Source organism: Ursus arctos, unplaced genomic scaffold (assembly GCF_023065955.2).
Source record: "Ursus arctos isolate Adak ecotype North America unplaced genomic scaffold, UrsArc2.0 scaffold_1, whole genome shotgun sequence".
NCBI classification, from domain to species: domain Eukaryota; kingdom Metazoa; phylum Chordata; class Mammalia; order Carnivora; family Ursidae; genus Ursus; species Ursus arctos.
The window spans coordinates 72,708,314-72,725,694 of NW_026622763.1; the positions used below are offsets into that span (position 1 = coordinate 72,708,314).

The window sequence follows — 17,381 nt, forward strand, 5'->3', positions numbered from 1 at the left end:
TCAGAATTCAGTTGCATTTCTATACACGAATAACGAGACCGAAGAAAGAGAAATTAGGGAATCCATCCCATATACAATAGCACCAAAAACCATACGTTACCTTGGAATTAACTTAACCAGAGACATAAAGGACCTATATTCTAAAAACTATAAATCACTCTTGAAAGACATTGAGGAAGACATAAAAAGATGGAAAGATATTCCATGCTCATGGATCGGAAGAATTAACATAGTTAAAACGTCCATGCTACCCAGAGCAATCTACACTTTCAATGCTATCCCGATCAAAATACCAAGGACATTTTTCAAAGAACTGGAACAAACAGTCCTTAAATTTGTATGGAACCAGAAAAGGCCCCGAATCGCCAAGGAACTGTTGAAAAGGAAAAACAAAGCTGGGGGCATCACAATGCCGGATTTCGAGCTGTACTACAAAGCTGTGATCACAAAGACAGCATGGTACTGGCACAAAAACAGACACGTAGACCAATGGAACAGAATAGAGAGCCCAGAAATGGACCCTCGGCTCTTTGGGCAACTAATATTTGATAAAGCAGGAAAAAACATCCGGTGGGAAAAAGACAGTCTCTTCAATAAATGGTGCTGGGAAAATTGGACAGCTACATGCAAGAGAATGAAACTTGACCACTATCTCACACCATACACAAAAATAAACTCCAAATGGATGAAAGACCTCGATGTGAGACAGGAATCCATCAAAATTCTAGAGGAGAACATAGGCAGCAACCTCTACGACATCGGCCAAAGCAACCTTTTTCATGAAACATCTCCAAAGGCAAGAGAAACAAAAGATAAAATGAATTTATGGGACTTCATCAAGATTAAAAGTTTCTGCACAGCCAAGAAACAGAAAAACTAAGAGGCAGCCCATGGAATGGGAGAATATATTTGCAAATGACACTACAGATAAAGGACTGGTATCCAAGATCTACAAAGAACTTCTCAAACTCAATACACGAGAAACAAATAAACAAATCAAAAAATGGGCAGAAGATATGAACAGACACTTTTCCAATGAAGACATACAAATGGCTAACAGACACATGAAAAAATGTTCAAAATCATTAGCCATCAAGGAAATTCAAATCAAAACCACACTGAGATACCACCTTACGCCAGTTAGAATGGCAAAAATAGACAAAGCAAGAGACAACAATTGTTGGAGAGGATGTGGAGAAAGGGGATCCCTCCTACATTGTTGGTGGGAATGCAAGTTGGTACAGCCACTCTGGAAAACAGTGTGGAGGTCCCTTAAAAAGTTAAAAATTGAGCTACCCTATGATCTAGCCATTGCACTACTGGGTGCTTACCCCAAAGATACAGTAGTGAAGAGAAGGGCCATATGCACCCCAATGTTCATAGCAGCAATGTCCACAATAGCTAAATCGTGGAAGGAGCCGAGATGCCCTTCAACAGATGACTGGATTAAGAAGTTGTGGTCCATATATACAATGGAATATTACTCAGCTATCAGAAAGAACGAGTTCTCAACATTTGCTGCAACATGGACGGCACTGGAGGATATATGCTAAGTGAAATAAGTCAAGCAGAGAAAGACAACTATCATATGATTTCTCTCATCTATGGAACATAAGAACTAGGATGATCGGTAGGGGAAGAAAGGGATAAAGAAAGGGGGGGTAATCAGAAGGGGGAATGAACCATGAGAGACTATGGACTCTGAGAAACAAACTGAGGGCTTCAGAGGGGAGGGGGGTGGGGGAATGGGATAGGCTGGTGATGGGTAGTAAGGAGGGCACGTATTGCATGGTGCACTGGGTGTTATACACAACTGATGAATCATCGAGCCTTACATCGGAAACCGGGGATGTACTGTACGGTGACTAACATAATATAAAAAAAATAATTTAAAAAAAATAAAAAATAAATAAAATACATTAGAGCAAAAAATAAAAAAATAAATAAATAAATAAATAAATAAATAAATAAATAAATAAATAAAAATAAAATAAAAACAACAGAAAACCCACAGGGGCCCGTGGGTGGCTCAGTCGGTTAAGCGTCTGCCTTTAGCTCAGGTCATGATCCCAGGGTCCTGGGATGGAGCCCTGCACTGGGCTCCCTGCTCAGCGGGGAGTCTGCCGTTTCTCCTGCTTGTGTGCTTTCTCTCTCATGCTCTCTTTCAAATAAATAAATAAAATCTTTAAAAAAAAAACCAAAACCCCAAAACCCAACATTAGAAAACCCACGAGTTGGTGCATTCATCACAGCTCACCTCCACCCCCAGATTCAGGAGGTGTTTGACAACGTTGATCTGTCCGTTGGAGGCGGCGGCGTGCAGGGGCGTGTAACCCTTCTTGTCCTTACAAGTCACTTCCGCGCCGTGGTTGATGAGCAGCGCCACGACGTCCAGGTGGCCTTCATGAACAAAGCAGCAGAAAACGTGGGTAACCTTTTCAGGATAAGTGGACTATTTACTCCACCTACATTATCGCCATTAGCTTTCACTACCACCAACATTTTAAACAAGAAGAAGGTCCTGACAATATGATAGTACCACAGCCTAAAAAAGAATGACGGTAAAATGAAAGCAATGCTTTTAAAAGCAGTTGCCATTCCTTACTGTAAAGTCCAACAATGACAATTTGGTTTGGAAAAAATTAATGAAAGAAAAAAATTAATTAATCAGAATAAGTCCACATTATTGTTAAAGCATCTGAAATTGCTGCTGCGTTTTTTTTTTTTTTTTTTTGGACCTCAAAAATGACAATTTCATATGGTTCAACTTAAAAGTATTTTTGTGATTACTGGCTAAACAGAAACCCTTCCAGTTTCAACTCCTGTTGGCATATTTTCTAGAATATTTTCCTTTGTACTCTATCTTACTGTATAGAGTACAAAAAATATATTTGTCCTCTATATTGTGATTAAAGATTGTTTTGGGTCAATGTTGTAAATGTGGTTGATAATTGAGGGGTAGACGATAAGTACTGATTCTAAGGGTCTAAGATGTGTACGGGGGTGGGTCTAAGTGTGTGTGTGTGTGTGTGTGTGTGAAAGAGAGAGATGGAGAGAGAGGTGTGTTCAATGGGGGGAGAGAGTTGGATGTGTATGTGAGATAGAGAGGGGGGGGGGCTTGGTCATGGCTTGTTTTATTAAAATTTAACATTCCCCCCCCAAACTCGTATGTAGAAAAATTATTTTCAATTACTAGTGGTGCTATCTTAAGTGGTGCTACCTTTTGTCTTTTGTCCTGGTTTTGTCCTTTATTCCTTAAAGATAGTCATCTATATATTTTTTTCCTATTTGTATCCTGATGACACACAAAATAATGACTTTACTTCTTTAAAGCAATTCTATGCAAATGTTTTAACTGCACATCAGCAAAGAACAAACTTGAAACCCCAGGTTCTTTGAGTCCCATCGCACACTAGTCTAGTGTGTGCTCTGCATAAACAACAGTCTGGCCAATGTCCCCTGACTCCAGTCCTGCAGGTACCATGCAGACGTCCAATCTGCTTCCGTCAGCTCCAAAGTCCACATTGTCTTTAAACAAAAATGATCATGCTTGCAAAATCTTACGGTTCTGGTTTTTTAATCCCAAATATCCATCAGACTCATCCACAGCCACATCATTTATTTCCTCCCTACCCAACCCATTCTTTTTTTCTCCTCACCATTAATGTTATTGCTATTTATGATAATAAAAGGCCTGTATGCTTGTAAAAATGGATTCGGAAAAGGCAAAAAGGTGTTAAAAGGAAACCAAAACCATCCATAATCGCTAATCCCTTGAGATACTCAGCTAACATTTCAGCATATAATATATCCCAGATTGTCTATATTGCAGTTTTATTTTTTTACAAAAATGAGGATCATATTACCCATACTGTGTTATGATCTGTTTTTACTTAACATATCACAGAATCTTTCTATGTTAATAAATACTAATGACATCATCACTGTAGTTACTACACAGTGTCCCATTGGGCAGCTCTTTACCATTCACCAACACAATCTCTGGCCGATGGGCTTTCAGGTGGTTTATAACTTGGGGCTGATAGGATCCCACCTGCTTTTCCAATTGCAGGACGTTCTCTGGTTAGAAACACAAAGGAAGGATCTCAGTTCTTCATTTCTCTCAAGTCTACGCTGAGATTAAACTCGATGAGGCCTATCATTTGTCGGCGGGATTTGTGCCAACAAAAGTGAAAAAGAAGAACACAGCACTGCAACCCCTTCCTTCACCTCTCCCAGCCCGGCCGGCAGAAGCGAGACCTGCAAGGCCAGCTTCGCAGGCAGGAGAGTAGCAGGATGATCCACGTTCTCTCGTCACTTCAACCTACACATCAGCCGGGGGTGGGCCTTCCTTCCTCTTTGTTTCTTTCAAAACTATTTATAAACTAAAGGACAAATGGAATTTACGTCCTGGCTTTGCTAGCCAGTCCTCATTCTTTTTAAAACACTTTATGTTGCTGCCATAACAAGTTAAAAGACACACCATTTGTGCTGCTTTCCAGTCTGTATTGAAACATATTCAATGAGGTCCAGGCCATGACTCATCCCCGCCGCCCCAGTCTGTGGGGTAAATCAGTCTCTGACAGAGCCACCGTCTAACCAGAGTGCTCTACGCATGCCAGGAAAGTGGACCAAATCTTAACTCAGTGGGGTCCTGAGCCGGGTAAGAAGTCAGGCTCACCCAAGAGAAAACCTGCGTGCTCAGCGACAGGCCCACGGCTTCTTTGGTCACAAGTGTCTGCACCCTTCTCTCCGCGAAGGGAACCCTTACCCATGTAGGCCGCCCAGTGCAGAGCACGCCGGTCCTTCTTGTCAAATGCGTTGATGTTTGCTCCTTTGGCCAAGAGTAAATTGACCATCTGAAAGAAAACCAACATGCAGATAATCTGAGTCAAATTAACATCAAAGCCAAAGGCAGGTCAGTGACCTGGAGTTCAAGCACAGTAGGAAGCCGATGTCACAGACAACGCTGTGGCATGTATATCAGAGCAGAAGACCCAGGCGGCAGCTACTTTTTCAACCCGCAGGCTGTACATTTAAAAATAGCTGTCATTGCCTAAGGTTTGGCGTGCAGATAGTAGCATCACACTCTCTAAACGCCTCAGTGGGAAGCTTAGGTTCCACCCGGGGCTAAGAGAGTCTCTACGGAGATTTCTCGTTCCCAGTCTGGATGGCACTCACCTCCACGTGGCCATTCAGAGCAGCGTGGTGCAAGGCCGTGCGCCCCCCTCGGTCGGAGACGTTGACGCTGCTCAGCAGGGGAATGATCACTTCTGCACACTTGACCGCCTTGTTGGCAGCCGCCACGTGCAGCGGGGTCTGCCAGTTCTTGTCCCTCGCGTTGACATCAGCCGAGTGCTTGATCAGTACTTGCACTGCTTCCTGCAACAGAGTGGAGTTTGCAGGGGTCACTGACAAATGGGCGATCAATGCTTACTGGGTAGAAGACGCTTTACCAGACCCTGGAAGTACAGGAGGGGAAGGCTCCGTGCCCTCACAGGCTGGCTCAAGATGTATATTCTGAGAAAAGCAAGGCAGAATGTGATAAAGATCAAGAGAGTGGCACAGACGAAAACGATTCGCTTTCTTTCTTTGTTAGGCCAAGAGCCCAGGCACATCTCCAAAACCAAATAAACCTTCTAAGCATAAGGTTTCTTAACAGGGTGTAAAGTACCCTTAGGGCAAATGAGAGCACTCGTGTGCAAGTGCACACGCCAGGGTAAAATAGCCATAGGTCAAAAGGCCCCCAAAGATCATCTAAACTTGAAGGTGTTTGTCAATGAGCCTCCATCTTCCAGAGCCACAGGCCTCAAAGCCCTTTAGACATTCTTGGATCAGTTTATAAATCTTTGGTTCTCACAGCCAACATCTTAACCCTCACTGCGTGATCAAGAGCAGTCAAGGGAAGATGTCTATTCCCACCTCAACCCGAAGCTATAAAACTGTTCCATCTTACCCAACTTTTTCCATGTTATAGTGGGGTAACTTCTTTTCTACTGTTGAGTCCCTTCACCTTTACTGAGACTTACACTTTTTGTTTTCCTTCTATTGACCTAATCAGCTTATTCACCTCTTGAACTATTACTCTCAACCTTGGCTGGGCAATGGAATCACCTGGGGAGCTCTTAAAAATACAGATGGCTGGGGCATCTGTGTGGCTCAGTCGGTTAAGTGTCTGAGTCTTGATCTCAGCTCAGGTCTTGATCTCAGGGTCATGAGTTTGAGTCCTCTGTTGGGCTCCACACTTGGGCGTGGAGCCTACTTTAAAAAAAAAAAATACAGATGGCTGTTGCCACACGAGATTCTAACTGGCCTCAGAATTTCTGTAAAGCCCCCATGGGACTTTGTTGTACAGCTAGGGTTGAGGACACCCTTCTGTTCCATCAAGAAAATGATAGAACTTCTCTCAAGATGGGAATGACTGTTGGTTGTTTCTCTTTACTTCTAGAGACATCCCCGGAACCAGTTAGTGGAACTCCTTTATGAACATCTTCTCAATGTGGCCTCAATAAACCAATGAAAGGCAATGAAAGGTGCCACACTTCTGCCACCCTTCTTGGACCAAGAACTTACCCCTGTCCACATTCCTCCTTACAGGCCTGAACTGTCCAATCTACTTTATCATGCAGGTCCATAAAAGTGCTCAGATAGTAGACTATTTGAACTCTTAAAATTAATGTTTTTATCAGGGACATAAACAACGAAGGAAAAAAATGTTCTATGAATCAGTAGTAGCAATGCATATTGAGATGAATGGTTAACATGGACAGTAGAATGAGAGCAAAAAAATGCAGTTTTGCAAATTAGAGAATACAGTTTAAATATACAGTATGGCTCCATTTAGATGCTCTAAACAAGAAACTCATAGGACCCAAGCAATTTGTTGAAACTACCAAAAAGGAAAATAAAGATACATGCCACCCATCCTCAGCAAGACAATAAAGTAATGACTACTAAACATTCCTGGAGCTCATTTTAGAGTGAAATATGTACGTGTATTCTTAACGCTCACCTACTACGTGCAAAACACTATGGAAGACTGAAAGAAACATGAGCCAGACTGTTCTAAAAGCTAACTGGGTGAACGAAGAACAAACAAAAGAAAAGCAAAGCCACAATATAAAGTTAAGATTTAAATAAGAAAAAAACTGATATTTTTGTCAACTTTGGTCTCAAAAATTGTGAGGTTTATGTAGACAGCTACATACAATCTATTGTGATATGGGAAGAAACTATTGGAACCTCCATTTATATTCATTTTCTTTACAAAGGAAAGCACCGTAACTGGTATTTAACTCTGGGTTGGCACTGTGCCCTCAGTCAGCCCCACAGAGGATCTTGCCTCAGGATCCGAGACACCCTCCAGGAAGAGTGGGGCTTCCACACGCAGAGAGGGTGAGGCTTGTCCTCTCTGTTCATCCACTCTGAGAGCACAGAAATACACAGTGATGGGCCTGCCAGATCCATCTACAGATTGTGATGCGTACCCTCAGACTACAAACACCCCACGATGGGCAAGTGTATGCAGGAAATGCAGATTAAAGATGATAATACAAATGCCAGTGTAAATAACGTGGAGTCACAGAGCTGCGCTTCTACTCCGAGTAAAAGCTTTCTAACTGCGGGCTTCAGAGGGGAGGGGGTTGGGGAATGGGATAGGCTGGTGATGGGTAGTAAGGAGGGCATGTATTGCATGGTGCACTGGGTGTTATACGCAACTAATGAATCATCGAACTTTACATCAAAAACCAGGGATGTACTGTATGGTGACTAACATAATATAATTTAAAAAATATTTAAATAAATAAATAAATAAACTGCAAAAAAAAAAGCTTTCTATACATTACAAGGTAAAAATAATGACAAATTTAATCAGATTTGACAAGAGCTTGGCCAAAACGGAGGAAAATCAACAGTGAGTCTATTAGTGACGTGGTTACGTAAGACTATGATAAATGAAAAGCCTCACCCTAAGTATATTGTGATCTACTTGAAATAGTAGCTAATAACAGTAGTTCCTATGTATAATTCATAAATAAATGAGATGCATATTTTGAAGATGCACGCTGAAAAAGTTTTGCAGAGCTAGAGCCAAAAAGGCTGGAGATAACCATCATAAAGCAATACTATAAAAAGGGATATTAAAAAAGTGGTATAAAATTCTTTTCATATATTCATAGCAAATGACAATATATACCATCATTTTTAATATCTTCGCCTTGTGTATTATTTTACCATATTTATATAGATTCTTGCTTGGCATTGCATATTATGTAAATTCAGAATAGACTAGCAAAACCAAAATACGCAGGAACATTTCACAAATTTATACCACTTGGACGTAAGACCAGGGAATTCATGAAAAACTTTTTTTTAAAAGATGACAAAATATGATTCCTTTTAGAGGAACTCAGACCAGGTGAATCAGGTATTTCCTGGGAGAGGCCTCACTTTTAAATGAATATTTAAGGATGACTTGCATTTCACACAAACTAACAAGTTAAACAAAGAAAAAACATATTTACATGCCAGTTATAGTTTATATAGAAATAAGTAATATCAGAGTTTGCGAGGGAGAAAATCTGTATTCTTCAACGTGCAATACTTCTAAAAATAGTTTAATCACAGATAAATTTTTGTATGTTTTTGTAAATAAAGCTTTACTGGAACACAGCTTCATTTACTTGTTTACCTATTATCTATGGCTGTGTCTGAATTATAACAGCAGAGTCAAGAATTTGTGACAGATACCATACACAGCCATCAAAACCTAAAATATTTACTATCTGGCCCTTGATGGAAAAAGTTTGCAGACCGCCCTGGTCTAGGTCCTTGTTTGAATTACCACAAACTGCCAATGATCAAATCTGGTTAAAATAAAATTTTGTTATTTACCAGCAAGAAAAAATACTGTTTTAAGTCCAAATAGTCTTCAAGGAGGGCAGGTCCTGTTAAAAGAATCAGAGGCCTCTGTGTTCAGCCCTTGCTACGCAGCGGTGGGTCTACAGTGAACTTGGGAGGGGATTACTAAGCTGCATTTTTCAGCATAATAGAGTGAGCAGCATCTGGAGCTCAACAGGAAGGATGGGGTGAGGACAGAGAGGTGAGTGACCAGGGTCCTCCACCCCAGGGCAAAGGTGTACATCTGAGGGGGAAGACAGTCAGCTCGCCACGAGGGGAGAAGGGAAAGCTGATGCATCAACACAACAAAGAGCAGGAGCAGGCTTGTGGAGCCAGGCAACCGAACACGAACACTCGAGTCTCCGGGAATTCTTTGGAATCGTTGGGAGAACTAGACTCTGCACATAGTTTCCAGCCAGTTATATCTGTTTAGAAGGCAAGGTGCCCCTGACCAACATCTGAGGTACACCTAAAAAATTAGAAAAGGAAAGGTTCAAGTTCATTGATCAGAAGGGGACAAAAAGAAGTGGATAGGTCTCTAATAAATCTCTTTTCATGTGAACTTGAAGCAAGTCCCGATGTGAGTGCCAACTTCACCACCTTTGTTTTGTCTCTCATACCAACACTCCCTGGCGTTGCTCACGGATGCCTAGAATAACCACTACGCCTACTTACCTACTTCTATAAAATGTTGTAGCTTTGGCATTCCTCATTTTTATTTCTATATCTGCTTAGGAAATGAATTGCATAGTTTTCACCTTACTTGACAAGGACTATATCAAGAAATAGTATACAAAGAAGGGTATCTTACTTAATTTCCAAAAATTAACTTTTTTAATGAAAATACGAGTAATCTAAAATGATTATGGAATTAACTTCACAGACATATGGGATATTAGAAGTAAAGAAGACCTCAGGGGTCATCTGGTCTGACCCCTTCATTTGACAGGCAGCTTCACGTTATAGGCAAGGTGATGGAGTCAAGGGCAGTGATCGGTCAGCCGGGCTCATTAAGAGGCGGTCTCGTGTGTTTTCTACTAGGCCACCGCTTACTCAATGGACAGTATCGGCCAAGGACACTGACATCAATATTTTTAAATGTTAACTCTCCTTATTTAAATTTTTTAACTCTGAAGTTTTACCCTGCCAAACCTGCTTAATACATTAATAGAAATTTAATATAATACTTCAGGAAAAACAAAGCTTTGCTTTAAAAAGATAATTTCCTTTTCTAAAATTGCATTTCTCTTTCAAAAATTTTAATCTTGGAAGCACTTTGACTTGGTTTCAAGAGAAAGTAATTTTATGGCTATTTAGGAAATTAATGGTTTTTGTAATCAGAAGAAGTCGCTCTATTCCACTATCGCACAATGGCTAAAAATTTAAAGCCTAGGGGCCTGCTCTGACTGAAATTTACAAGATAAAGAGAAAACTAACATGAGGGAAGGGAAGCTAAACACTTTCTGAATCAAGAAAAGATACTTGAGGTGCGCCTGGGTGGCGCAGTCCTTAAGCGTCTGCCTTCAGCTCAGGGCGTGATCCCGGCGTTCTGGGATCGAGCCCCACATCAGGCTCCTCCGCTAGGAGCCTGTTTCTTCCTCTCCCACTCCCTCTGCTGTGTTCCCTCTCTCGCTGGCTGTCTCTCTCTCTCTCTGTCAAATAAGTAAATAAAATCTTAAAAAAAAAAAAAAAAGAAAAGATACTTGAATAATGATTCCCAAGCTACCTGTGATGAAGGACAAGTTTTTAAAAAATTATTTCAAGTCTATCATGAGTCAATACTTTTGTAAAATATAATAAAAAGTGGGGCCCCTGGGTGGCTCAGTCAGTTAAGCGTCCATCTCTTGGTTTCGGCTCAGGCCGTGATCTCAGGGTCTTGAGATCAAGCCCTGCCTCCGGCTCCAGGCTCAAGGTGGAATCTGCTTGAGATTCTCTCTCTCCCTCTCCCCGTGTACCTCTCACTTGTGTTCTCTCTCTCTCTCTCTCAAATAGATAAATAAATAAATCTTTAAAAAAAACAATAAAAAGTAATTAGTAGAATAATAAAATGAAAAAAGACAAAGAGAAATCATGAACTCGATTCGTCTATTATTAATTAAATTTAGCAGGTATGAAATGACTCTATCAAAGTGCTCTAAACGTTTCTGAACGCTTACTCTTTTCACAACAGTCTTAAGACAAAAGCTCACAGGCTGAGATGGGTACACAAGGCACACAGTAAGAAATGCTCCCTCAAAGCCTTTGTTTCTTTCTTAATGAGTAAACACGTGTGAGGATTCCAGCGTTGCTCCCGAATGGGCAGCAGTCAGTTTCAGGGCTGCACACCTTCTTGGATTACACTCTCCAAGAGTCGGTGCTGTATCAGTCACGGAAATAACAGGAGGACGAACTGTCATGGGATGTCACACAGAAGGGAAATGGACATGGCATATGCAGTCACTTTATTTCTACTTTTTATGACTCTCTCTTTTCACAAAAGGCCACTCCAACCCTGTAATAAGTAGAAACATACACTGTGGCACATGGAAAAGAGAAGAAACAGGGTGCATGTGTCTTAAAAACTGTTGCCCTTAATATTTGTTTTTTCCCCTCTCAAATGTGCATTGCATTCAAGTGGTCATAAATTACTCATGGAAAAGTAATTGTTTGTGACTATGCAGAGTCCTTGCAGGCATAAACCATGTCAAATTGTATAAACTGTAAGTTGCTTTAGACCGGAGTCTGAGTCTTACACAACTTTCTGTAGTCTCCCCAAAGCCTGGCAGGTGCCTTGCACATACTGTATACTCAATACATTTGGATAAAATAAATATGTTGGTATAATCATTAGCTAACTCTCTTAAGTAAGAATATGCAAGTATTAACAAGACATTTACCATGGGCTGATGTCCCTGAGGTTGCACTCAAGTCCTGAAGGCATTTACTCTATTACTGAAATCATTTGGGGTTTTTATCCTCTATTGATTAGAGCAATTTCATATTCTGTAAGAACTGCACAAATCGGTACCCAACTAATTCATCCAATTAATCGAAAATTCCTCCAAAAGTAGTCATTATTAAATTAAACTCACCCTTTATTATTAGGATTATTATTAGAGTACAATTATTCTAAGAACTAGTCGTACGAAGGGGACTCACTGGAGACTTTGGGATATGAAAGAACTCAAAGGAAACTATTCAAGAAGTGCTGGCTTTTGGAGGAAAAAATGAAATAAGATGAAACCAGAGAGGGAGACAAACCATAAGACTCATAATCATAGGAAACAAACTGAGGGTTACTGGAGGAGAGGGGGGTGGAGGGATGGGGTAACTGGGTGAGGGATACTGGGGAGGGTATGTGTTGTAATGAGCACTGGGTATTATGTAAGACTGATGAATCACAGACCTGTACCCCTGAAACAAATAATACATTATGTTAATTAATTGAATTTAAACGTAAAAATCAATCAATCAATCTTTTTTTTTTTTTTTTAAGTGCTGGCTTTCAACACTGGGAAGGCCAAATACTAAAGTATTCCCTCTCAGCTCTCAGAGTGTGGTATATAGACCACATGCGTCAGATTCTTCTTTTTAAAATGCAGATTTCTGGGCACAACCCTAGGCGTCATGAAAATCTCTGGAGATGAGAGGTTCTAGAACAAGCACTTGTGACAAGTGTCCCAGATGACTGGAACCCACAGTAAATCTGAATATCACTCATCTACATTCTAACTAATAGGTCATAAAATGCTTACTTTCTTCCCATTCCAGGTACTATGTTCTATATGCAATCATCTTTTTATAATCTTAAAGATAATTTAGGGAAAGCAATAACATTCTAGTCTCCCATATAATTTCTCCAATCCTCCTGTCTACTAGCATTTAGCTCACAATGACAATGTGTTCAGAGAAAGGGGGAAACATGAGTTTTAAAATTTGAACTATAAGATAAAATGCTTATCATGTTCAGCTCTGGGAACCATTTTTATACGGGTCAGGACTTCTGTCTGCACAGACACAAAAGTAGATCCATTTTATTGGTTGGCACAATATCTGTCGGGGTGCTCGTGGGATCTGAGGGAAGCAGACGAGCATGGTGGTTAAGAGAGACTATGGACTCTGGGAAACAAACGGAGGGCTTCAGAGGGGAGGGGGGTGGGGGACTGGGATAGGCCGGTGATGGGTAGTAAGGAGGGCACGTATTGCATGGAGCACTGGGTGTTATACGCAAACAATGAATCATGGAACACTGCATCAAAAACTAAGGATGTACTGTATGGTAACTAACATAACATAATTTAAAAAAAAAGAGAGAGAGAAAGCAAGTTCTGGAGTTACACGCTCCTCCACTTACTGGCTGGGGCGTGTTAGGCTCGTTCCCTAACTTCTCTGAGATTACGTTTCCTAATTTAGTATTAAGGGCACTATCGGTCTCAAAGACTGGCTGAGAGGTTAAAATGGAACAGTGCTCAGCATACTGCACACTAAGTCCTCAATAAATGTTCATTGTGACAGTATATATTTGGACACAACATCCTCAATTCTATAGCCTAAAGACAGGACGCAATCATTTTTAACTCTGCTAGCCAAAAGGCAGCCTCCAGAACAGGAAAGTGAAAAGTTCAGCAATTCTCCTTTGGTGCTACTTTCCGTTCATTCTAAAAGAAAAAGCATGTGTGAAAGGCTGGCTGCATTTGGACGCAGGCCACGGTAGGCTGTGTGCCTGGTTGTCTGCCCTAAATACCCTGTCCTAGAAGACACACTTTGCACCCTTTCAAGGCTCCTCTAGCACACATAACAGTGCCTTCCACTGAGTGGGCTTCGATAAACATGTATTAAACTGGCCAGGTTCATATGGATTTAATTCCTGTCCCCTAGGGCTGCTCTTTTCCAAGAAAAGAAAAAAAAAGCAGCAAGAATAAGCTAAACAGGAGAAACAATATGAAATAATTCACAATGCTTCAGAAAGCTCTCGATGGAGGCCCCAAATCTTGCTCATCTATGTTACCGAGAATTGCAAAATATGTTTGCCTAATATTCTGGCAAGAGACTATCTTCATGTCTTCTCAGCAGTGGGAGTAGTCAGAGAGAGGGGGCCATGAGTGAAGCCCCTGGGGGACAAGGCTGCTTGGCTCCAATCACTGGTTTGGCCATCTCCTCCCTAGGAACCCCAGACGTGGGGAAGGACGCAGGTAGGAGGAGGACATGGGACCGGATCAGAAGAAAATACACACGGACCAGCCTGTCAGTACCAAGAAAAGTCTTGAAGGTTTATCTCCAGAACCCAATGCATGTTGGACGATTTTCAGAGGGTATGACCCTGTCTTGATCTACTTTCCTGTCTGTGTAGGAGTTTTTCTGTCAGGCATGGGTGGATGTTTAATCAATAGGATGATCTGATACTCCTATTGCTATTGCAGGCTCAGGAAATAAATTTAGCAACGAACATTATTTTTCCAGGCATAGAAATCAGAACATAAAATTTTCCTAGATGGAAAGAAAGCTCAGAAGTCTTGACTTATACTGATTTCTCTGACATACAGATACCTGTGTTGCATACGGTTTTGAAACTCAATCCTGATTTTGCAGGTTCCCGGGGTTTGAATGGCTTCCAGTGCCACAGTCCCAGAAACAAGCTTCAAATCGGTGTACCTTGCATGCATGCAAGATGATTCCCACCCGCCGTCTCTGTGGTGCAGACTAGTTCTACGTTAGCAGTTAGACAAGAATCCCGTCGGCATAGCTTACGTGAGAAACCCAATCTTTAGTGAATCGCCCAAAAAACAATTGTTTAGGGGCACCTGGGTGGCTTAGTTGGTTAAGCGGCTGCCTTTGGCTCAGGTCAGGATCCCAGGGTCCTGGGATCGAGTCCCGCATCTGGGTCCCTGCTCAGTGGGGAGTCTGCTTCCCCCTCTCCCTCTGCAGCTCCTCCTGCTTGTGCTCTCTCTCTCATTTTCTCTCTCTGTCAAATAAATAAAATCTTTTTTAAAAATTAAAAAAAAAGCACACTTAGAAAAAACAATTGTTTACGGAGCAGGAAAGATGCTAGAAATACAATGACAAGCAATAGGTACGGCACTCATTTCAAGGAACTTACTATCTAGAAGGTCTTTGTAATTAGAATAGAATAACAATTTCAGGGGCAGATTTATACTGTGCCAACTTAGCCTACATTCGAACTACATTTCTCAGGACCCCCTCCCCAGCCCTGTTTGTCACAAGAGAAATCTTCATGGGCAGTGAAAGGTGCAGGTGAAAGCCCAGGCCGATTGGTGTGCTGGGCACGTCGCCGACCAGCTGGAGCCACGAGCTGGCACAGGGCAGAGCGGGTGCCTCTTCAGAACCCGCGGCATCTCCCTCAGTTCCTCCCATCCTCGGGCGAGGTGCCTGCGAGCTCTAAGGTGAAGCCCACAGCTCCTTCTGCAAGTCGCCCAAGTCCACATGTTGAGGCAGTGAGAGACAGGCAGGGCTTCCACTGTGTCCTTGTTCTCTCCCGTTTCACATCCAGCCTCCCCCCTGCCCCACGGTAGACCCACCTGCTAACAGTGACTTCATGGCCACAGGCAACCCAGGGTGACAGCCTGACACAAACTTCTCCAGCAGCTCACACAATTGTGGAAGGTCTAACTACTGAAATAAACACCTTATCCTATATCTCTCATGGTGGTTCTGGTTCCCCGAGTGAACCTGGAACCATCCATTACCTACAGTTTGGAAGCAAAAGGCTTTGAGGACAGTACAGAGTTTATAAGCCTTTTGATGAAGAAATGGTTTTTAATTCATGTTCATGTAAGTAATACCGGTGTTTGCCAATCTAAGCAATGGACAGACGTGCCAGCTCTCACGCTGAGCGCACAGATCCCTTTGGCAGCCATGTTTCAAAATACCAGTCCAAACCTTCTCTGCTGTTTCCCCATCAAGCCTGCTTCTCTTGTGTCAGCTATTATTTAGGGGAGGCACAAGGTAATGGCAATAGCATCAAATTCAAAGGAAGCAAGAAATCTGAATTTAGGACTTCTCAGCACAGTGAAGTGCTGGAGTGAAGATGTCCACAGTCAGTTCCAACAATGGTTACAAAGACTCCAATTTTCATAAGAAACTCTTCAAGTTGTTACGACAGATATTAATATGAAGACATCCTCTTTCGCAAGTTTATATATGACCCTGAATATTTACAACTCAGGCTCTTTTTGCATTTAACTCCTTCCTGGCAAGAGACACCTGCAAGGGATTTTTTTTCCCCCAGCAAACCTGCAGAGGGAGCTGGTTCCTTAGAGAAGCAACTATGCCTTCTTCAGGCACAAAGATTGATCCATCGTTGGGTTGACTGAACTCAAACACACTGAAGACCCGTAAAGAAGGCAAGCTGATGCTTGCTGCAAATGGGTGTTGGAGGACTGAAGCAAGTAGCTGAGCTAACAAAGGGGGCGATCACTTGGGAAAGATCACATAGTTGTGAAATCATCTGGCCTTATGTCTTTCTGTCCCACCAGACTACATGCCTCCCAAACACAATGCCTGGCATATAGGAGTGCTTAGTGAATTTTTTTTTTTAACTTAAAAGACCTGGTTCTTGTTAAAAGAGGAAACAAACCAATATTTTTCAAAAGATACTTAAAAAGAAATTTACTGAAGATCATATGGTCTTAAAAGACCAGGAAACACTCCTCTGTAAAGGAGCTGGTCTCATGAAGCTAGTCATACAAACTCAAGCAACCCACTGTACCTGCTTTCCCAGGTAAAACAGAAATGAAATATGGGACCATAAGAAGATTCTGGATTCCCCAGGGTAGGAGCCGGGCAACTTAGGATCATTTGCCTCCCTCACTCCATGAAGGCTGCTAGGAAAGAGAACACAACCACACCTTAAAAAACTCCTCAAATCACACAGCACAGCACGGAAGATTATGAGCACTGAGAGAACTGTCATCTACCAAGTGTACTGTGAAATTTCCAGATAGTTGCCGAAGAGGAAAAGCTGACACTGATGACAGCCATCAACACCTGCGGCATTCGGAGGCACCCTCAGCAACACCACTTGCTCCTAGATATACCTGGAGAATAGCACCGTCTCTGGTAGCAGAGGAGACTCATTTGGTAAAATCAGCGACAAAGCCTAGTCATCCAATGACAAGTGCCTTCTAGGTAAGAGCCTCTTGTCTCCCTGAATGGTGAGCATCCCCTCTGCCCAGGTTTCAAAGCTCACAGTCACCAGCACTCCCCGCCACCCTTCACCCACACTGGTTTTCTCTTCTTATCACTTGTACTTTCCCTGAACCAGCTGACCCATTTCCATAGTTTCAGTGACCACCCTATCAGTTCCGAAGTGCTACACCTGTATGAATAATGATCATCTATTACCATCTTCACCTGCATTTCCAGAATGCAAAGTAAATTCTTTCTGGAGCACCTACAACGGACCAGGCTTGGGATACATCCGGGAACAAAACACAGATCCCTGCCCTTATGAGCGTACATTCTGGTGACATGACTGCCAAATT

The 17,381-nt window shown here is 42.0% G+C and overlaps 1 protein-coding gene across 3 annotated transcripts in view; it reads right to left on the reverse strand.

Moving 5' to 3' along the window:
- The window catches only part of ANKRD44 (ankyrin repeat domain 44), a 309,633-nt gene that overhangs the window by 126,566 nt on the left and 165,686 nt on the right, over nucleotides 1–17,381 (reverse strand). For all 3 annotated transcript variants that reach the window (XM_044381322.3, XM_057303669.1, XM_026492270.4), the window contains exons 5-7: nucleotides 5,182–5,382; nucleotides 4,772–4,859; nucleotides 2,258–2,400 (exon numbers count right to left, since the gene is read on the reverse strand). In XM_044381322.3, coding sequence (XP_044237257.1) covers nucleotides 2,258–2,400; nucleotides 4,772–4,859; nucleotides 5,182–5,382 — 432 coding nt within the window. The remainder of the gene's footprint in view (nucleotides 1–2,257; nucleotides 2,401–4,771; nucleotides 4,860–5,181; nucleotides 5,383–17,381) is intronic.